The sequence below is a fragment of the Falco rusticolus genome, chromosome 8, assembly GCF_015220075.1.
Source record: "Falco rusticolus isolate bFalRus1 chromosome 8, bFalRus1.pri, whole genome shotgun sequence".
Lineage (NCBI taxonomy): Eukaryota > Metazoa > Chordata > Aves > Falconiformes > Falconidae > Falco > Falco rusticolus.
The window spans coordinates 1,344,831-1,367,378 of record NC_051194.1 but is presented as its reverse complement, the minus strand read 5'-3'; the positions used below and the strand labels follow the sequence as shown (position 1 = coordinate 1,367,378).

The 22,548-nt window shown below is 53.1% G+C and overlaps 1 protein-coding gene across 2 annotated transcripts in view; it reads left to right on the top strand.

Annotated features, from left to right (window-relative positions):
- Positions 1-22,548, top strand: part of DPYSL3 (dihydropyrimidinase like 3) — a 39,003-nt gene that overhangs the window by 1,273 nt on the left and 15,182 nt on the right. Inside the window, exons 1-2 of one of the 2 annotated variants that reach the window (XM_037398447.1) lie at positions 12,971-13,121; positions 20,156-20,244. In XM_037398447.1, coding sequence (XP_037254344.1) covers positions 13,083-13,121; positions 20,156-20,244 — 128 coding nt within the window. In that variant the 5' untranslated portion in view covers positions 12,971-13,082. Of the gene's footprint in view, positions 1-12,970; positions 13,122-20,155; positions 20,245-22,548 lie in introns of those variants that run through there. The other variant, XM_037398446.1, reaches the window with a different exon arrangement.

Genomic DNA, 22,548 nt, shown 5'->3' with positions numbered 1-22,548 from the left:
TGATAAACTGCAGACATTTGGGACCTGGAGGACTAAGCTCAGCAGCCGGAGCCTGGTGGGAGAGCGGCAGTGAAGGGCAGTGGCTTGGCCTGTCTGTGTTTTGGGGAAAAGCATCAGACTGTCCTTGATGTCTCTGGTCTTCTGCAGGAGCTTCTAGGTAGGCAGCGGGTTGCTTTGAGGTTTCTTCATTGCACTTTAATTTCTTCAGCCTCTGCTTTTTAGTGTCTTATTGGCATGCTATTTGGTTCCTGTTACTGAGCTTTGCTCCTTTACAGCCCTTTTTACGCAGTCAGGAGCAAAACTAACGTTACTGCTATCGGTACCGACCTTGTCTGTATGGTTTGAATAGCAGCTGCAGAACTCTGACCGCTGCGTTAATTTTGTGCTGCTGCTTGTTGGAAAAGAGACAGAAACTCATGACAGCCTGCCTGTGGGTTTTACTCAGAGCTTTTCTTTATTAGCCATACCAAAAATTTGGAACAGTCTTGTTCCCTTTTAAGGTCTTAAGTAGACCCTTATCTCTGGAGTTTTGCAGCTGAGGTTTTCCTTCAACAGCTCCTCTCTTCCTGAGGATTTCTGCTCCTAGATTTCTTCCTCTGATGCCTTCCAGCTGATGAGCACCAGGAACCAAACCCTTTTTATCTGCTTGTCTTGCCTAAGAAGGTGGGAAGCTTCATGTATGTGTTCTTGTGCATATGTGGCTAGAAGGGATCGTGTGACTTGGTACTTCAGCTTTGAAGTGTAGGATGCCCCAGGATGGGAGCGTGCGCCATGTGTGCTGAGCCGTGCTGTGCCTGCCCCACCACGGAGAGTTCGCTTGTGTTGAACTCTGCACATTCAGAGCACACAAAGGCTCTTTTTGTCAAGGCAAATGGAGCTTCTTGGAATAATTTCCCGGACTTAAGAAACATTGTCATCTCCCCTTGACCAAGCAACTTATTAGGAAAGCTGAAAGTAAGAGACTTGCCTGTGCACAGGGCAGCAGAGATGTGTCTCCTAACTTTTGCAGTGAACAGTTTCTTGGAAGTACAACAGACCAACATACTTTTTTTTTTTTTTTTGCATTAATTACAGTTAAAGCACCGGCATTTCTGCAGGAAAGACAACTGCAGCATGTAACCGCCCAGTGATAACACGTGGTGTGGTACGATGTGCTGCTGTAACGCGGGCCCAGGCGGGTGTTTCAGGCTCACTTTCCTTTATCACGAAGCCTGTCAGAAGGACAACAGCTGAGCTGTGGATTCGGGTGCAGAGAAGCCACAGCACGGTACAGAAAGGGGTACGGCGAAGGGCTGTTAGGTGCTGGGCCTTTGCTTCGTCAGTGGGAATTTGAGCTTTGCTGGTTAATTTGGGAGCAGTGGCTGGTCGCTGGGGCTGGAGGAGACCCTGGCCACCGAGGCTGCTGCCTGCCTGCCTGCCCCTGCGGGCAAGGTGGGCTCTCGGGGCTTGGCCACGTCCCAGTGCCCGCTCCTGGTGCAGACTTGCCCAAACAAGAGACATGCCTTTTGGGTGCTCTTTGCTGCAAGCAGGAGCCTGCTCTCCCTGGTACAAGGATCTGCTGCAGCAGGGGTTGTTGTTGCAGAACACTCAAGGTTTGGAGGAGCAGTGCTGGGGGGCCACATTCTGCTCTGGTCTAGGCTATTTGCAGAGACCTGATTTTACAAGAGTGATTTAACTTGCCGCAGGTTTCCTTCAGTAATGGCCTATGTGGACGCTACCCTTGTGAAGTTTCCTGCAGTTTTCCTTGAGAGCTGCCATGCCTTTGCCAGAGGGGATTTCAGCGCTTACTTTATTATAATGAAGTCAGAGAGCTTCTCTGGAGGTTGCAGGCAGCACCCTCTGAATTCCTGTGGTCGGGATGTTCTCCGAGGGCTAGCGGCGTACGGATGGTAGCAGAGAGCTGCACCGCCGGGCGTCTGTGGAGGCAATGTGGGTTTGAGGAGCGGGGAAGGAGTTTGTGCTCAGTGCCTGGGAGGAAGGTGAACCAGCAGCCTGTGGTAGCCACCTCCATGTGCCTCCTCGCTGCTCAGCCGTGCCGAGACCCTGCTTTTTCCTCCGCCGGTTCAGTGTCACAGGCAGGAGCGCTCAGCTCATTACACGCTTGCTGCGTGGTTCTGCAGTGAGGTCGGCATTTCCAAGGCAACTGGCTGTGGTCCCACAAACACGGGATTGCAGCTTCACTGCAGGCTGGGGCAGCTTCTCAGCCTGGTGGCTGGGGAGGAGGATGAGGAGGCTTCCACCCTTTGCCGGAGCCAGGAGTGTGAGGGAAACTACCAGGCAGTGCAAGCAGGCGAGGGGTCCATCCCTCCAGATGACCCACCGGAGCCAGTCCGTAGCTTTCTCCTGGAGGTCGCCAGCGTCACGCGTGCCTCGTTGTGTCCAGTTGTGTGACACCACCCCGATTCAGGTGGTGATGAATCCTGGAAAGAGACACAAGGCTGCCTCAAATAGAGAATCAAGCTTGAACTAATTCGGTTCTCTCTTAGTTTTCCTTTTGACACATGTAAAATGTGCTGTGACTTCAGCATTCAGCTTTTTTTTTTCCAATTGCCAGTATTTTATAGCGGAAACACCAAGCCAGCTGCAGGCTTTTCTTACGCGTGAACTTTGCGTGATCAAAAAGCTGCCATTGTGCACTGCCTTTTAGCACAGTTTAAAGACTGGCATTTGTGAAAGGGGTCATAAAGCACTTTGATAACATTAATTCATAACCTCAGTATCACCCCATTCAGCAGAATGCTCTGGGTTTCGGTTTGGTTTTACTGTTTTTTAAGAGAAGTATTTGGAGTTACATTATTTCTGGTATTTCTACAAACAATAGGAACAAACCTAAGCCACTGAACTAGTTCCCACAATGCAAATACAACAGTGAAACCTATGTTATAATTCATGGAGTTTGATGCTAAAAAATTGAAAAAATTCCCGCACGTTTTTTGGTGTTTTTTGAGAAATCTGATGCCTGAAGCACAACAATAAGGAGTCAGTTCTTTGGCTGCTCGTGCCAGGATACAGATTGTTGCCAGCAGTTATGCAAAACGGCAGTGTTTGATAAACCACCCCTCCGTGTGAGAAGACACAGATATTAGATTTCATGGGGGTTATGCAGTAGGGTTAGTTTTCTAAAGAAATTAAGAATTCACTTAAGAGTTCCTGATTGCTGCAAAGAGGCTTTGTTTTGCCAAAACCCTCACTGTAACGTGGAAGCAGTTTGATTATCGCACTACCTCGTGGCAACAATGCTCGGTTCCCTTCTGTCCTCACTCAGCTCCAGGTGGCCAGGGCTTTGCCAGCCGGCTGGCCCTGGTGCCGTGGGTGTGCACTGGGAGCAGGGGGACACGGGCACGGCGGTACCTTGCTACCACATCCATAAGGCACCATGACGGCGCGCCGAGCTCGCGCTGCCGGGGCTTTGGAAGGATGCTGTGATTGTGATTCTGGGTGATGTGTTCTGGAAAACCTCATGCTTTTCCCAGGAAAATGTAGGTCTATCCGGTACTTTTATGCACAAAAGAAACTGGGTTTTGCAGCCAGGTGTAAACAAGATGGGTTGACTGATCGCTCAGTCCCGCATTGGTCCAGCCTGTCCTCAGCCTTCCCGAAGCAGATCTCTCTCCCCTGAAGAGGCGGGGGGCACCGGGCAGTGGGCTGGCGCGACCTGCGGGGTGAGGGTTTCTGCTGGTGCCTTGCTGCTGGGGCACAACCCTGGGGATGCACAGTGTTCGGAGGGGTTCTGTCCAGGTGGTTTAGAAGGGGCTCATGTGCAGGGCAGGGAGGCCTTTTCTGTGTCCGTGAGAGGGTTTATAACGCTCTTTATCTTTGCAAAATGATGCCCCCATAGACTCTTCCTTTAAAATAAAAAGACAGTGATATTTTTTCTCAATGTTTAACAATGAATAATAGATCCTAGCCATGGCACGTTTTATGGAAGCAATTAGGCATCACCAGGCATGCCACGAAGTAAGTCTACAAGATGCTTTAGCAATAGCCGGTCGCAGCAGGTAGGAGAGGTGATGCTTCTTTTAATACTGTATATTTTTTCTGGAGTTCTCAGAAAATGCAGCAAGACCTGCACCTGATGCTGTGTCAGGAAAGGCTTGTTTGCCTGAGTTGCTTCCAGCGTGGCTGGGATTGCCTCTCCCATGCCCGCAGACCCACAGCGGCTCGCCCAGTACTCTGGTGGGGGATGCCACAAGAAAAACACCTGCAGCAACACGTGGCTTCAGAGATGCAGCAGCTTCTCTCCTCTGAAGCGGCTCTGGGCGATGAAGCCCAGCAGGACATGAGCTGCCTCTGTCCCCACCGAGCTGCTGGCGGTGGGATGGGGCACAGAGGTGCGGGGCTGCTGGAGCCTGCGGGCCTGGCAGAGGTATGCGGAGGTGCCTTGGGAGCCTCCTGGCAGGCAGCGCTCCACCAACAAGCGTGCTTTGGGAGCCGAACTGCACGAGCCACATGGACATTTCTTGTGGTTATCACAACTTTGTGTGACTTTTGAGGTCCCTGTTTTGGGAAGGAAACACAAACAATGAAAAATTCTAAGCAGCAGCTAAACATTTTGGGATTTGCAAGGCAAGACTCCTTGCTTTCTCACTGGGAAGAGGCTTTGTTGTGCTGAAAATGCTGAGCTTTTTTCTGAACGTGATTGAAAGTGTCAAATGCAAACTTCAGTAGGTTTAAATTGAAATGAAACATTGCAGTTTGGCTGCAGCAAAATAGTAGGCTCTGTCCAAAATAATTTTTTCCTTTTCTTTTTATCTAAGATGTCAGTACCTCCAAGAGGCCAGAACAGCCCCAGCTCTGCCAGTTCACCGGGTGGGAGGAGTGTTTGTCTCCAGTCCATGCCAGGCTGCTGTTGGCAAGGTGGCCTAGGCTTCTGGGGGGCTTTTCCTAAGGCATGGCATCGTGCTGGAAGACAGGCAGCTGCCAGGGTACGGGTCTTCCAGGAGGATTCAGCAGAGTGACAGGGCTGTAGCTCAGCAGCTTTTACATGTCACTCGCCACTGCGCTGCTCTGCCCTGCGGGTGCCAGCAATCTTCTCGGGGTCCGGGCTCGCAGGGTGCTTGGGGTGCTGCCACGCTGCTTCGCCTTTGCAGAAGGGTTTTGCTCGCAGTCCTGCCTGGGCAGCCGGGGTCCCTCAGGGGCTGGGCTGGGGGCTGGCTGCCAGCGCCCTCCACACCAGGCACGTGGGTCAGGGTGGTCCAGGAGAAGCTGAAGCTGCGGTCTCACCTGTGAGGGGAGGGGACCTGGAAATAGCCTGAGTCTGTGTATACCCTGCCAGCTGGGCGGCTGGCACCAGAGCGTGAGCTTGCACATTGTCTAGGCGGATACAGCCACGTAGGAAAATTGTGTGGGTCTTAAAGGGAGGGCGTAGGAATCATTTGGTGGGAAGCTGTATGCATCTGTAATGCTGTATGCATTGAAGTGACTGTTTGGTGTCACTAGTGAGCTGGAAGGAGAAGTACAGCATGTGTGCAGGTGACAGTGGTGTTGTGGATGCCAGCTGGGGAGGGACAATCCCGATGTGGTCTTGAGGACTCAGAGATGTGAGCTGGGAATGACAAAAAGGTTCAGCTCTGAAAAGTGCAAGAGAACAGCCTTAGAGAAAGACTGTAAAATGTCGATGCCGTTGCAAGTGGCATCAAAACAAGGAGGTTTTGTGATGAGACTCAGAAAAGTGATTTCATACATGTGGCCTACCCGCCAGAGATGGTCTGGGCGAGTGCAAAGCTGGTCACTGGTGGTCAGCCCTAATCCCGAGGGAAACCATGGCGGAGACCAGCTAGAGCTGCGTTTGCTCGACCTCTTTACTTCAGGCAAAAGCTTTTGCTACACGGACTCCTTCCATCGTCACCTCTGCAAAGACGTGGAAGGCAGAGAAGGTTGATTTTTCTGCCGGGGAGCAGTTGCTATGGATGGCTGGAGGAAATGGGAGGAAGAAACAAAAAGCAAACATGCCGGCAGCCTTCCTGGAGACAGGGCTGAGAAGCTGGAAAATATAGCTGGACCTTGGCTTGTTCCGCTGGGCTGGCTCTTGGCTGTGGGTCGGATCCAGCAGCATCTTTCCCATGGCTCTGCTGGGAACAGCCGAACTCCATTTTACAGTGCATGGATTTGGATCCAGTGACGGGTGTTTCCGTTCAGCTGAGAGGGGAGAAGTGACGCTGAACAGAGAGCTCAGGCCTTTCTAGTCCTTGCTCCTAAAGGGGCGAGATTGGTACCTGTATTTCATGGGCTCAGCTGGCCCACCTGTGCTCTGAGGGGATTGAGTCATTTCAGTGGAAATCCAGATGCTCTTGTGTAGCCAAAGCTCACCCCACGGAGGGAGCCAAGTATGAAGTGGAAGCCTCCAGGCTTGGCATTAGCGTTTTGCCAGGGATGACGTTTCAGGGTGAGCGTTCTCCTCTAGCCGGGGTGCAGCAGGGAGGGATGCAGCTGCCCGCAGCGGGAGCAGGCATCTCCAGTGGGGGGGTGCTGTGCACCATGGTCCCCATTGCAGCATGCAGCGCAGCATGCAGGTACCCCACTGCCCCAGCCGGCTGCTGGTGTGGCTGCAGGTGTCGTTGTGGGGTCTGCGGGATATGTCCTAAAGAATGGGGTTGTTACCTCGTGTGGTGAGAGCCTGCATCCCCAGCCGTGCTGCCGTGGGTCAGGCCTCAAGAACACTGATGCTGGATTAAAGATCATGAGATGACAAAGCAGCCAGGCATGCTGTGCTCTCTTTGTTTGTAGCTGCCATGATTGCTGATAGCATCCTGCTTCACTGGTGCCTGTGGCTGTTACTCTGGGCTCTGGGGCAGCGCTCCAGGGAGAGCTTTAGGGCATCCCTGTACCTGTCGTGGATGCACAAGGATGTGTGCTGTGTCACAGCACTGACCCGAGATCCTTGCTGTGTGCTCGGGCACCTGCCAAGACCCTGTCCCAGCCACGGGCCAGTGGAACGGGTGGCTGGTGTGCCTGAAAATGCTTGGGTAGCTGCTGATTCGGCAGTCACCTCTAGAGAGCTGTCTGCAGGCCGCTCCGTGTCACACGCAGAGTGGGTTGCAATGGCTGTGCTTTTGCTAGGGTGAAGTGAGTTCAAATTGCACAAAAAAGCTTCGCAGAAGTTCTGTGTGTCAGTGGAGAAAGGAAGCAGCAGCTTGTGCCTTTAACATCACGGTGAAATAGCTGAACCTAATAAGAATCTTGTTCCTCAACACACACATTAAAGAAGTGAGGAGGGACCCTAATTTGGCCCAAACTTTCCCTTTGCATCAGACTGATGTATGAAGGAGTGGGGAGACAGGCAGAAGGGACTGAGGTGCCATCATTGGACGCAGCACGTGCTCTGATCCCGTGTGGGAGAAGAGCTGTGCCACCATTGCAGCTGCACTTATCATGCACGTGGCACGAGTCTGGATCTGTTCGTGGGTGGGGTTTGGGTCCATCTATGGTTTACAGCATCTGGTTTTCTCTGGGATGTAAAACAGATGATGCTTCCAGTGAGCTGAGCCAGCCCCAGCCAGGTGCCTTCAGTGTTAGAGATGTCTCTGGAGAGGGGAGCTCTCCTTAGCCTGGCGTTTTCCAGCTGGAAAGGGGTGCCTGTGTGCTCCCTGTGTCTGCTGGCCAGGGGTGTCGGACCTCCCGCAGGGGATGCAGCCAGGTCTTGATGTCCCTGGGCTTCCTTTTTTCATGTGGCTCTTTGCTGTGACAGCACAGCAGCCTGCAGCAGGTTCTCTGCTCGCAGCTGAAGGCTGGAGAGTTATTTTTGAGCATTTCTTTGGTGCCCTGGAGCACCACCCACTTGGCCAAGAGCCTCCTTCTCTTAGTGTTGCAGGGAGGACCCTGTCTGGCCTGGGGGTCTCATGTCAGTGGGGCTGGGGCTGTCAGAGGTGCAGGCAGGTGGAAGAAGGGCTGCAGGGAGGGACAGGGAGGGTGGCAGCAGCACCCTCCAGCAGCTGCACCAGCCGTGGGTTGCAGAGGGTCTGGCTCTGTGCTCTGGTGACGTGCTGCAGCAGGAGCATCCACCACAGCCCCGTGCTGCTGGCACTGGGTGGCTCTGCTGGGCTGGGGGCTGGATGGGGGAAGAACAGTTCTGACTGAGAATGAAACGCCTCTCGGGGCACCCCTCGTTTTTTCCTCCAAGCTTGGTTGTATGCTCTGCTACTTCTGCTTCTTTACTGGACCATTTGGACCCTACTTCTTCACCCAGGTGTTAAGCCCTTGAGCTCCCAAGGCAGTTTGCAGATTCAATTTTTGCCCTTCATGCACATGATCAGTAACAAAACCAGGGAATGCCTGCTGCTCTGCTGGGCTCTCGCATTTCCATCCTGCCTTTGAAGGGAGGAACCAGAGAGAGGCGAGGACCCACTGGAGCTGTGGGGTGAGGTGTCTCGCCCAGGTGCTGCTGATGCTGGCAGCGATGCCGAGCAGAGGGACAGGGGCGGTGGCAGTGCCCAGTCCTGCAGCCCCCACAGCTGGCGGCTCCCTGCCGGCCCTGGCACCAGGGGAAGGGAAGCACGTTTTGAGCCACCCAAGTCACCGGCACTTCGTTGCTCTGCAGGTTCAGGCTGTAATTGAACTAATTGGCCTTGAAGCATCAGTCACTCGTGTACACATACTAGCATATTCCATTTGACATGTTTGGTTTCAACCCGATTTATTTCTGGCAAAGAGATGAAGCTGTTTCTCCCTTGGCCAGACACCTCTGCATGCCCGCAGGGTGCAGGAGCTTGTGCCATGGGGACGAGACTTCCCAGCTGCAGTGTGGGGAACCGGTCAGTCTTTGTGGTCTAAAGCACTGACATCCCATTGTGTAAAGGAGGGGCAGCTGGGAGCCCAAGGTGGTGTGGCTGCAGTCCTGAGGCTGTGGGCATCAGGCTACCAACTGCTTTAACCACCTGAGTATGTCCGTGCCCAGTTCTCCGTGGTCTCATGGGGACAGTGCCAGGCAGCCCACAGACCTCAAGGTGTCCCCAGACCACCGGGTGGAAACTGATGTTTTGACAGGGCTGTTGTCTCGGTGTTTGCTGTGGACACACTGTGGGCTCCTGATGGCCAAGGGCAATACCTTCCAGGGACTTCTGCTTTTACAGAGCCTCTGTTATCCGCTGTGAAGCATCATCTCAGACAGGCTCTGCAAGCTGCCTCATGAGGATTTTGTGGAAGGCATCACCTTCAGTCCAAAGGAGAAAGAAGGGAATGGACCTGAAGTTGCTGTGACCTCTAATCCTTAATAAGGCTGCAGATAAATTCTGGCTTGAACCCACCCTGATGTCAGTTTGGACAGGTGATTGAAATTACGGTAATCCAGCTGGAGTGGAGGTAACACCTACCTGAAAACATTCAGTGCTGACCTGGAAGTTTAGTTTGTTTCAGGCCATACATCTGCTGATTTCCTTCCTTGTTTCCACTGCCAAAGCCCTGATGTATATTCTAGCCAGGAGAAAAACTCAGCAGTTGCTCCACTGTGGAAAAACTTGTGTCAGTGCCCACCGGCTGCCTCATACAACATAAAGAAAGTCTCCTGCTGCCTCCTGGCAGACCTTATGTGCATCCAGCACCAGCAGCTGAGTTTGATTCCTTCCCATTCATGTCTGCTCCAGAGTGGGAGTTTGCAAGGCTGCAGAGCTCCATATTGCCTCTGGGAGATGGTGTGGATGGTGGGAATGGTGTGAAAGACAGTGTAGTTGTGTTTCTCAGTAACAGAGCCAGTGGGCTCTCTTCCCAGTTTCCTCCAGCTCTGGCTCTCAAGTTGAGCATCAGAGGTTGGGAGAGCTGGAGCCAGAAGCACTGAACAGCATGGTCATCAAATGCTTGTGAGCACTCATCACTTGGAGCTGGGCTCCCCCACAGAAGTAAGGGTGACCCCATGGATCCCAGTGGGAAGGGCACAAAGGAGTGTGGAGGAAGAGCCACGGCTCTGGGTCGGTAACCACCTTCCTCCGGGCACAAGTGCAAGAAAAGCTTCTCTGAAGTTTGTGTGTGGTGGAAGTTCCTGGTGTGCTGGGTAGGAGTGCATGACCAGCCTCTTGAGACACCACATCTTGCCAGAGGTTCCACCTGGAGAGAGCGCACCAGCTGCGGTGTTTCCATCCCTCGGATTCACTCTGCTCTGAGGAAGCTCAGGTCCTGAAAGCTCCTCTGCTAGGAGAGAAGAGGGGATGGTTTTATGTCAAGAATATGTATGGGGAGGAGAAGACCCTGTGCATGGGGACAGGCTGTCCTGGCAAGTCTACTGAACATGATGACATTTGAGCCCTGATTATTCCCTGTCTGGTTATATTCACTGTACCTCAGTTGTGTCCGTCTGTAAGAGCTACTTGATCACAGTCATGGGGGGTTGGTGGGATCTGCTTTCTGCCTTTGCACTAGGGCTGGGTCAGCACAGTCCTCGTCTTTCCAACAGGTGTGTGGCCTGGCTGCTGAGCACTGGTGGGCCACGGTCAGAGCTGGGTTTGTTTCAGTGACGAAGTCCTTGCAACAGCACGTGCTTTCTATTCGATGTTCACACCACTGGTGTTCCTCACCATGTTCCTGTCACCCATCGTGGCTGCCCACAAACATGTAGTGCCATGTTATCCCTGTAGGTGTTTCTGAGGAGGTTATGAGCTGTAAGAGTATTGCCATTTTAAAATAAGTTTCAAATTGACCAGCTTTCTTATTGAGGATGTTTCGAAGCATGCAAGTAACAACTTTCGGACTGCACTTGGAAGAGGTCCTATGGAAAAAAATACAATCTTTCTCCATTCTGAATGTTTTGGGCCCAGGGCAACATGTTTTACTCTGTTTGTGCGAGTGTCACATAGCAACCAGAAGGAAAGCGCATCCCTTCAAAAGAGGGGTCTGAAGTCACCGTGGCTGGCCAGCATCCAGGGGGTTGATGCAAGCTCAGTGCTTGAAAGTGTCTTAAGTGCTCAAGTCAGCAGAATCTGTGTGTGTAGTCTTTTATCTATTATTAACTGCTACTCTTTCTGTTACTGGCTCCAGACAAAGTAACATGGTACCACACAGCACAGGGATACTCTTAAACTTTCTGGAAAATGGGTGAGTGAAGTTTCAGGAGATTTGGAGATGGGGATAGAGGGTGTTTCTCATGTCCCAGCTCCACTCAGTCTAATTTCAGTAGAGACCAGGACCTGTTCTTGAAGCATTGCAGCATCATGGCAAGAACAGTATGCTCTGCTACCTTACCTCCTCCTGGCACGCTCCTTGGTTGCAGGGGCTCTGGCGCAGCACTGCTTCCCCATTCCCTTCCCGGCGCTTGCAGACACCTCCTTGCCCACGGGTCCACCCAGGAGTGGGAAGGCTTTCAGCCCGGGTCTTGCCGACTGCTGGTGTGCAGCAGCTCACAGGCAGCACGGAATGGAGGCCGGAGGCAGTGGTCCAGCTGGGCCAAGCAGCCCATGCAATTTTGCAGATACCCTCGTTGTGCTGGCAGTAATGAGTAGGTTACAGAGAAGCTGATGACTTTCACTTTAAGCTGGTGAATGCCTTTTGGGTTTAGAATAAATATGTATCCAGTAAACTTTCTAAGAGCTTCATCGGAAGCACACACAGAATAACAAACTTGGTGAGTAATAAAAGCTGTGGGCTGGGTTTCTGAGCCAGTAGAGACATCAAAGCTTCTGGTAAGGGAGAGCTGCCATAACAATCGATGTACTTAAACCCTTCAGCAAGGAGAACGTATGATTAATGCTGTTGAGCGTGACCCTCCCCTGAACCCCGGCAGCAGAGCTGGCACTCCAGACAGTCCACACTGGAATCACCCACCTCTCTGGCGCTTGTGGCAGTTGGAGCTGGCTGCAGTGCCAGGGGTCGTGCCGTGAGGATTCCTTTGCCCAGGCACGCGCTGGGGAGCAGGGTGCTCTTTGAGGTCCCGCAGCCCTTGCAAACCATAGTTAGGTTCTAATTTGGAAGGTGAACTTAAGGGAGGGCTGGGTCAGGCAGCTTGTTTTTCCAGCAGGAGCTAGAAATGGGATTTACAGCAATGTACACCTGTGCCAGGTGTAGCTGTGGGATGTGGCTGGCAGATGGCACACCATTAGCAGCAGGATCTGTAGAAGGATCTTGCTGATGGTGTTCAGAGCTCTGCATGTGAGAGGAGGCGCAGCTGGCCTGGGAGAGCAAGCAGGATTCAGGCCCGGCCGTGACTGTGCGGGACCTGCCGGCAGCATCGGACCGCGTCAGACAGGAGAGGGCAGGCGAGTTCTTCCCATCCCAGACTCGGGCTGGGTGGTCTGGCCGGCTGGCGGGGGGGGGTCCCAGGCCAGCATCGTCCGGCTTGGCACACGCGGATACTTGTAACCAATTCCACAGTTCAAACCTTCCTACCAAGATCACCGCTGAGGGGATACAGGAGACCTCAGTACTGCTGACGCGCACAGTGTTTACAAAGGATGCAAGAATCCCGGAGTCAGACCTCCAGTGCATTTTACTATTTTTTAAATGTTTCCAATTCGTGTGCCTGTGAAAGAAAGCTTAGGGTGATGCAGATGCACTCCAGCAGTACCCAATAATCCATTCTTCTTGAAATTTCTTTCACTTTTACTTACGTGCCGGCTGTGCAATGGGCGAAGTTGGATGTGTGGCACTGGGTGCCGGTGCCCAGCACCTGAGGTGCAGAGGGTGGCAAGCCCCGGTCAGTGTGCGGGGAGTTTTCTGTGGGGCAGTGCACAGTGCCAGTGCACTGAGAGCGGTACCCAGAGCCCAGTACAGGGAGCACAGTACCCGGTACTGGCTGCACTGGGAGCAGTGCCTACAGCCTGGTATGTGGTACTGGCTGCACTGGGGTACCTGGAGCCCAGTACCCAGTACTGGCTGTAGTGGGAGCAATAGTTGGAATCTGGTACCAGCTGCACTGGGAGCGGTGCCCAGTAACCAATACTTGGTACTATCTGCACTGGGAGCAGTACCCGGTGGCCGGTACCGGCTGCGCCGTGGCGGGCGCCCCCTGGCGGCCGCGGAGGGCGTGGGCGGGGCGGGGCGGGGCGGGCGGGGGCCCCGGTGGCGGCTGGCACGGCGTGCGGCGGGCGCGGGCTCGCCTTTGTGCGGAGCGGGCGCGGAGGCCAGCGCAGGCGGCGGCGAGGCGGGCCGGGCCGGGACGCGCCATGTCGTACCAGGGCAAGAAGAACATCCCGCGCATCACGGTGGGTGCCGTGGGGGGGGGGGGACGCTGCCGGTGCGCAGCGCCCCGCGGGGCCGCCGGGGAGCACGGGGCGGGTGGGGGGTGCGGCTGCGAGGCGGCCCGGCCCGGGGCGGCGGCGGCGGCGCGCAGACGAAGAACCGCGGCCCGTCCCGCCGCCCGCACAGGTGCCCCGGCCCCGCCGGTGAGCCCGGGCTGGGCGGAGCCGTGCCCCGGTGTCCGGCGGTACCCGCTGCCCGTCCCCCAGGGGAGAGCGGCGGCAGCCTCCCGCGGAGCCCGGCGAGCCCAGCACGGGCGGGCGCCCCTCCGAGCGGGGCCGGCGGCGGGGAGCGGGCGGCCGTTCCCGGGGCGCGGCGGGGCCGGGGCGGTGCGGTGCGGGCTGCCCGGCCGGCCCGCAGGGCGTTCCCCGCGCTCGGTGCCGCCCGCCGCATCCCCAGCTGCGCCCCGGTGTCGCCGCATCAGGTGCAGCGGGCCCTGGCTGGCGCAGTAGCGCAGGGACCACACCTACCGCCGGCACGGCTCGGCACGGCTGGGAGAAGAAAGGCGCTGGCTCACACGGTCTGTGTGGCGGTGCGGAGCCTCGGGGTCCCCGCGGTGCCTGGCGGCGCTGACCCGGCTGCCGTGCTCTGGTCCAGCTTGTCCCTTCCTCCGCGGGGCGGCTGTTCGCCCCGGCCCCCCTAGGGCAGCCTCACGGGGCTCTCTTCGGGGAGGGCAGGCGGGGCTTTCATCTTGTAGGTGGCTTTTTGCTGGCTTCGCATAGCTCCTGATTTTCCTCCTGAGGACAGATTTGGCACCTTGAAGATAAAGGGAAAACAAAGCACTTGAGTTCCGTTACTCCTTTTAATCTACAGATGTGAACAATGTGCTCCCAAAGAAGTGCAAAGATCATTACCACTGTAAAAAGAAATCCCTTTGTCAATCCAGATTGAATTCCTTTCTTAAGCAATATTACCGCTTCACACATGTTGTCTTTTCTGTATCCTTAGACCACCATGCTGACAACAGTACTGCTGCAGGTAGGAGTTCTCCCATTCTCTGGGGCCTTTTCTGCAAGGACCTTTATGATACGCTTTAACAATATGCAGGGCTTGTTCCTGCTCTTCTGGGATCTGGCAGGAGCTTTCTCACCTCAGTGGTAACAGAATCTCACCAGTTGCTTTATTTCTCCATGTTAAATCCTTTCCTCAGCCTGCTGAGGCTGCAGGTGCTGTGGACGCACGGTGTCTGTGTAGCTGATGTTACAGGTAGCTTTCTCCTCTGACTTCTGCAGCTTGGTGGCAGCCCTCCGGGACTCACTTGCCCTGTTCTGCAGCGTTATCGTGTCCTGGTTGGGGTGGAGGAGATTGCTCTGGAATTCTGGTCAAATGACCCGTATGTCCCGAACCCATGCTTTGAGGCTCAAGGGAAGCAACAAAGTGAAGTCAGGTGTTGGGTGGTCTTCTCTGGTTCAAAGGAATGGCAGAAAGAAAATCAGCAACGGTGTCTCCTGTAGAACAAAGCCTCTCCTGTCCCTTTCTGCAGATTGTTTTATTTGTTTATTACTTCTTCCTAGATTTCCACCCGGGAATCTGTTCTTGCATGTCCAGACACATAGCAGCTTCTGGGCACGGCAGATTGTCAGCTAAGCTCTGCTTGTTAACAGAGAGATTTTGGGGACTGTGTTGTGCCATTAGAACATAAGACATCTCAGAGACCTTGGAAGCATCTAAAGCATCACATCTGGGGAGCATGACAGTATACAGAGAATTACAGGAGCCACCTTATGCTGGCAGGTGACTCGCCTATAGATCGCAAAGCTGATAGCGCTGAAGCAGTGACTGAGCCGCATAGCATATGAAGGGAGTAGTGCCTTCCTCACTTCTGTCACCCAAGCAATAAGCAGGTTTGGCTTCTGTGTGGGAGTTAGGTAATTTGAGTATTTTTACTTCCTGACAGCTATTGTCTGAACTATCTAGTGATTTTTCTGGAGATGTGCAAACACTCCTTCCTGTTGTACACAACAGTGCTGCAGTCAGAATTCATAGTTAGTTTCTGATAATAACGTGAAAAACCACAATTTGCCTGTTGTATCTGTTTGCAGCAATTTCTGGTATTTTCTAGCACAGCCATTTTAGTGGAGAAGCCAGGAGCATGAGTGAGGGGTGCATGTGTTTGTGCAAGATAAATTGCTGGGGTAAATATTCCCAAACTAAATTGTAAAAGCCTAGTCAAAAGCTACGTGTGACAGGCAGGACTTCTTGAAGGAAGATCAGGACGTGGGCATACTTGTTGGTTGTGATGTGGAGAAAACATGGGGAAGAGGTTAACTGAGTCTTTTGGCTTTCTCTGTGATTGCTTCATCAGCTTGATATGTAAGTGTTGTTCTTCACTGTGGCTTAGGTTGTGCATAGTGCATCAGAGACCAGTAAACGTAGTATTACTTTCCAGATGTGTGCTGATGCTGGGATGCCCACCTCAGGAGAGTAGTAATTTCAAACCTTGTGTGTCTATTGAGAGACTTTTTGTTAGTTCCTTTTCCTTGATTGTTTGGAGATACAATCAAAATACTTCTGCTGTCCACAGTATGTTTTCCTACCCCTGCGGAAAGAAAGGTGGAAGACTGAAGTGGTGAAATGCCTTGCCCTGGTTTCACAAAGTAGCTGTTAACAGAGCTGTCAGTTGAATCAAAATTGCCCAGTCTTTGTGTTTTGGTTGCAGAAACCTTCCCTACCCCAGGTAGACTGGAGTTACCATATTTTTTCTTGGTGTAAGCCATGCCTGTCCTGTTCAACCGCCCTGTCAGAGCCCACAAGCACCATCTCTGTGATGTCTCTGGCATCTCTAAAGACAATGAGGTCTGCACGGGGACGGCTAGTATGTTGTATGAGGTGCAAGCAGGGAGAAAAGCCTCAGTTACTGACTAGACAGATTTTGGTAAACTGGCAGCAATCAGTATGGCGTTTGTGACCATGCCCACAGACTGGGGGGGTCACTGGGTGTAGCTGGCAGCTGGCTGGCTGTCCCTGTGATTCCACCCAGGGGTTTTTCCATGCTGTCATGTGGTACATGAGTAAGGAGACATCCAGCTACTGGTGAAACACCGTTGCAATTAGTGTATCTTTTACAAGGGAAAGGGCGATAAAGCCGTACACCTGCTTCCATGCTACACTAATTATGCCCTTGGGCTTTGCAAACAAGGTGAGCACTATTCTTGGCTGGATTCAGCAGCCTTCTGGAAGCTGCTGCCTCCCTTCTGTAGTGTCACGCTGAGAAATGTTAAGAGACCCCCCGATATCTTGGGATCTCAAATGACCAGGTGATGCTTAAGAGCATCAGGAGCAGAGTGTGGGCATGAGGGAATGGGTAATGGTTTTGAAAGCTTAATCCCAAATGCCAATGGGCAGAGAGACGGGGAGTGTTGGGCAGAAAGGCTTCCCAGCAGGGCAGGGGTGTCGGGGCTGGCGCTGATCCCACCAGGTTTTGGCAGAGCTGTTCTGGGGAGAGGCTGCAAGGCTTGGCCTTGTGGGACAGCACCTGTGCCTGTAGAAATGAATGCTCATGAAGGGTACCACACTGGTGACTAATGGGCTGTCCCTGGCTGTGTGGAGACTTGAGCCACAGTCAGTGGAGGAGACCCACCCGGCATGTCCGACGGGTCAGTGCCAGCGGTCAGGTGCAGTTGCGTGGCACCTTTTGCTCATGCTGCTGCTTTGGCATGCCGGACCCTTTGCACAGAGGCTGGTCCCCACGTGCTGTGTGCAGGCAGAGGCGGCTGGGCATGCCCCCCCGCCCCCCCCATCCCCGCCATGCTTCTGCCAGCCGGCAAGCAAGGTGCTCCCTGCGCAGGGTGCAGGAGGGCTTTTCCATCTGCTGACAATGGCTGATAACAGCCCAACACTGCCTGGCGGGGAGACATGGTGGGTGTGGAGACGCACAAATGAGCCCTGGCAGGGGAAACAGTGCATTTACTGTAATCTGAGGCTGCTCTGGCGGTGTGTGCTGCAGAAGCCTGTCTATTAAGTTCCACTTGTTTCCTCCTAACTGCTTCATCCTCTTCCTTTCTTGCTCCCCTGCCTCTTGGCATCTGGGTGCCCTCCTGAATGGTGCCAGAGCCTGTAGCTGTGGTGTCACTTGGATTTTACTCATTTTATTTAATTATATTTTTTCCTCACAGCTGGTGGGTAGGCACTGATGCCGCCCTGCTCTCCGTGGGTGCGGGGGGTGTCTGGCAGTGCCCAATCCCCTGAAGGAACGCCTTGTTTGTGCCCCAGCCATTAAGGACCTCACCGTTCTGTGTACTAACAGAGTTAGCACTGAGCAGCCCTTCACATCTGCCACAGAATGACCATTTGTGTTTGTGGGCAGGCATATTTTCTGAGTTCATATTAACAGTTTATTCAGTAATGGTCAAGTGCTGTGGTCTCCTGCCCCCGCGCTGCCTGCGCCTGTCTCCCTTCTCTTTGTCTTGTCCCATGCGCAGGGAGAAGAGGCCAGCATCAGTATTTGCTGTTGCTTCTGCACTCTAGTGAGAACGAGCTCCAGGGCCTTTGGGAAAGCAAGTTGGGCAGGTTTAAAGGACAAGGCAAAAAAAAGTGGAAGCCCAGTTGTGTTACTGGACCTGGGCAGGTAGGCTCCCATTTTTTTTCTCACTATGTAGGCTAGGTAAAGCCAAGGAGGATCTGCCAGGGCATAGGGGTTATGTGGGAGAAACTGTATGTACAGTTGACTGAAATACAAAACAATGAGTCCTTCTCTGTGTTTTGACTGTGACCCTGATTCTTGTGTGGCTGATACCTGATACTGTTGCTTGGTAGTTTCTACCTATGTTTCTTGTGCTGTTACTTAAATATTCATCATTTGCATGCATGGGAGTCATGGCTCAGCTGCTTGTCCCCTGTCACTGACTGGCTATAAGCAGGCTGGGTCACGCTTTGCTCTTTTAGGGATTTCTGAACTTAAAATTACAGTATTGTTAGTGAATCGACAATTGGATTGACACAAAAGGAAGGACGAGTATCCTGTGCTGGGGAAGGAGAATCAGTGGCTCATCAATAGCATTTGTTTGTGCTTGGGGTCCTTAGCCCCAAAGCTGAGCATCACCTGCAGATGATGGGCAGAGATGCAGCGCAGGCTGAGATCTAGCTGCCTGGGACTCCTGTGCCAACATGTACCCAGCTGTCCTCCTGCCTCGGCTGTACTTGAGGCAAAGAGCTGCAGGTGAGAGGTGGTGATGGTCCCCCAGGTCGCTAGTTGAGGCCGGTATCATCATGTGCTGCTTGTGATCTGTTAAAGCTAGCTGTTTAAGGGAGCTGCGCAGGGAGGTCTGTGACCAGCAACATGCCCTTGCTTCCAGACCCCCGCTTAGCCCGCACAGTTCTGCTAGACCTCTGGGGGAGAAGGGGAGCTGACCCCAGGTCTGCTCGTCGGGGAGGATGGTGGATCGGATGGGAACACAGGAACAATCCGGACGTGCGCTTTTCTTGGTGAGGGGCGAGGCTCCTGATCAGTGTTACGCTGTGCTGAGTGGGGGTGGGGGGTGGGGGTAAGTCCTGCTTGCTGGGACTTGGGGTGCTGCTCATCGATGGGTGCAGCTGTGGGCAGGCACCTGCCTGGGAAGCGAGGGGAGACCGTGGCTCTTCCCCCTATGCCAGCACTGAGCTGCTGCTGGGCTGAGCGCACCGTGCGTTCTGATCCTTTCCCCACCCAGTTTCTTTGTCTCGACTGTGTGGATGAGATTGCTGTAAAAACGCTCACGGTCTCCCCTCGCTTTGGCTGCTGCAAGCTGCAGGGATGTGGGGGGATTCTCCTGCATCCTTCTGTTGCCAGGGAGGAAACTGCAAATTACCACCACTGTGGTGATACTGCTAGAAATCACCCCAGGGGCAGCGGATGAAGAACAAACCCAGTTCTCTGTAGGGGAATTAATTGTGCAAGAGGTTCACAGAACGAGGCTGGCGTGTGAGCCCTGCTCGAAGGCTCTGGTCAGCCACGGTCCAGGCTCGGACTGTGGAACAGGTTGTATTCACCTGTCAAAACCTGGGCTGTGGGCACCAGGGGGGAGCAGAGGGGGAAGGTAAGGGGAGCTTAGAGCTGGAGGGTCGTTGGAGATGTTTTAAGCAGTCAGGAAGTGCATATTCTCTGGAACAGCATGATTGGCTTATGTCACCTGAATTCATGGTAGCCATGTGTGAGATCAGGCTGTTTGCCCCTGCCCTGCCTGCAGCTAGTGTTCGGATTTGTGCAGGTGGAGGTAGAAGAGCAGGACCTCAGCCTTCCCAGCTCCTCAGGACAGGGTCTGTTCCCCACAGGACAGGGTCCGTTCTCTCCCATCAGCATACGCTGGGGTGCCCAGGTCCAAAAGCATGTGTACAGGAAGGGTGTAAGAGCCGGTGTGGTCTGGGCGCTTCCCCACCATCCAGCTGCGCTCCTTCAGAGAAGGCTGCTGGCCACTTTAGGTCAGTAGAAAGGACAACAGAGGAGGTGGTAAATGATGAGTCGGAAATGCAGTTTAATGTCTTCTGGGTCTTGTGTAGCCCTGTGACGTTTCTGAAACGCCTCAGGACTACCCTGAGCATTGCAGAGGCGGGATGGATTCCAACAGCAGATGCATTGTCTTCAGGGCTGCCTGTCCTGTTAGTGGTCTTTGTGAGGTGATAACAGATTAGAGAGATACACATTCTCGTCTTTAATGCAACTTATTTTGTGTGGTATTTGGATAGGATTTAAGGACATGCCCCTAGTGACAAACTTGCTGTAAATAGTGGTGCTTCGCTTGTGCTGCCTGCAGCGACCGGGGGAGCACTATCACCTTCACCTGCGGCTCTTTGTCTCAGGTGAACAGGCAGCACCTGTTCCACTCAGACACAGCCCTAGGAGTGTGGGGGTTTTTCAGTCCTTGCTCTTGCCCTGTCGTTTCAAGTGTCGGTACAGATGTGAGCTTTCCACAGTGTTGGCTGTTGGGTGAGCTGACTGATCAGCATCCAAGAAGGGCACTGTCCTGGCCGCTGAGAAGTGCCTGTATTGCCTGCTCCTGACAGCTGCTTGTTCTTTCCTTCGCAGAGTGATCGTCTCCTTATTAAAGGAGGGAGAATAGTCAATGATGACCAGTCATTCTATGCTGACATCTACGTGGAGGATGGCCTCATAAAGTAAGTATGGGGCTTCTGTTATCTCCATCTCCCCTTGAATCAGCTTCAAGTTGGGTGGTTATTGGTTTTTTGTGGATGTGGTCTGTACCCAAGTTGCTAGCCAGTAAAACTTGATAGCCTGCTCTGGTTAGCGGCTCAGCTGTCTGCAGTGTGTGTGAGCACATACATGATTGCCTGACATGTTTACTCAGTCAGTCCAGTGACTGAATTGCAGTCAGACTGGTGACTTCGTGATCCAGCATCCATTGTACAACAAAGATGTATTTAATTGCACCAGGAACAAGATTTATCTTTGACTCCTGTTTTGCTCTGTGTTAACACTATTAGCCTGAACAACGCCCCACAAGATCCCATTTGTTAGCACTAACAAGGACAGTGTTGTGCTGCAGGTCATCTGCAGCCTTGAGATTTTCAGGAATTGCAGGCAAACCTCTGGGTCCCCCCAGCTTCTTTGTGTGTGTTTTAGAGGTGCAGTGATAACTCCATTGTTTAAAGGCTGCAGTTCAAATGCATCATGTTGGGACCCCAAGCTGGGTGAGTTAAAAGAACTGTGATAGTTCGTAACGGGAAGACTTGAATAGGTGTTGCTTGCTCTATGGTAAGAGGAAAATATCCAGCCTTCCAACAGGGTGGTATATTTAACAAATCCAGCAGCAGAGAAGTACTTCAAGCAGTGCGACTGTATTTTTATGAGGCTGTTTTTAGCTAGTGGACAAGAGCATTCATGACTGACTAGTACTTGTACCCAGGCAGGGATCAGAGCCAGCTTCAGGTCTTGCTATGGCACAGACTTAGCTAGGTATCCTTGAGCAAATCACTTGGCCTCATCTGCAGCCTTGTGTGTCACAGAATCTCATTGCCTGGGAAGTGAAATGCTCTCACAAGTGAATTCTGGTAAGAATAGAGCAAGCAGTTTTAAATCCTTTGGTGATGGATTCATCTCAATAAAGGTGGTGGAAAGAGCGGCTGGTTTATTGCTGTGAGGACACTGGAGCCAGCAGTTCTGTCCATAGAACTTTTGTTATTCTAAGGAAAAAAACCTGCAAAGGGCTGAGGTTGAATGAAATGCAGAAATGGAATTTGCTCTTCATTTACCTCCCCAGTATCCCAAGGAAATCAGATGTTTTCCACTAAAACCAACTTGTCTTTTGTCTTGGTTTATTCAGGGAAGACTGAGGAAGGCTTGATGAAAATAGGATTTCTGAAAGAAGAGATTTGAAGGCTGGGTGCTACATATGGACAGATAAAGGGATTGAGGGGGCAGGGGGCTGAGTGAAAGGAGCCCTCAGGTTCAGGTGACCTGGCCTGCAGGAGGTCTTGAGTACATCCAGGGGGGAGACTGTTGTGTGCTGGAACAGTACAAACTCCAGAGAGCTATAGTGGCGTTTTAATTTAGGAGTACACGTATGCTGGAACTTTTTAGGTTTCCTGTTTTCAGAAGATATTTTTAGGTACTTGGGATTTTAGCTGCCTTCACTACAGCGTGGCCCTGCTGATAGCAGAGGCATCCTTCAGGGCCATGAAGGTGACAACATGAGAGGGGAGGGCTCTGGCTGCACTCCTTGCGAAGAGAGTGAGCCCAGCACTTCCAGGCTGTGCTGCGAGCCCAGCCGGGCTGTGCTGTGCACTTGGTGAGCTCCTCCCCAGCTTCCTGGAGGGAGGCTTCCCTTTACCCTCGGGGCCTTGTGCTGTGAGCAGCATTACAAGTCCCTGATGAGCCCTGAGCTGGTCTAGCGGTTGTGGCATTACAGTGGGAAATCATCTTTGTAAGTAAGCCTCAGACTTGAGCCTTACTTAAGGTGGGCAGAGGGACGGGGGAGGGGAGAGATTAGGGGTGCAGCTTACTGGAAACAGGGCTGGTGTTGGGTTTTGTGAGCATGCACCCTCGGTGAACAGGTAGGACTGCTACACTGGCAATGCTTGCAGGAGCTTGACTTGTGAGTCTGTGGGGTACGAAGTGTCCTAGGCAGCTTCACACCATATGCTGCAGAGATCTGCATGCCTGTCAGACCATGCTCCCCAACGACCCCAAACCTGTGCCTGCCCCAGGCAGCAGGGCTCATCACAGACACCACTAGAGCAGTCAGACAGATGGCAGCCACCCCTGGACTGTGCAAATCATAGGTTTAAGCAAGCTGGACAAGTGTGCATTTTGCTGCAAGGTGAGGTGGTTTGACTGTGCTGGCTCCTGCAAGGCCAGGTCTGGGAGTGCGAAGGAGGGTGGCTTTGCTGCTGCCGGCGCGAGCAGACCTGGCTGGACTGTTCATTGCTTATGTTGTGGCTGGTTGTCCTTTGTGGGGGGCT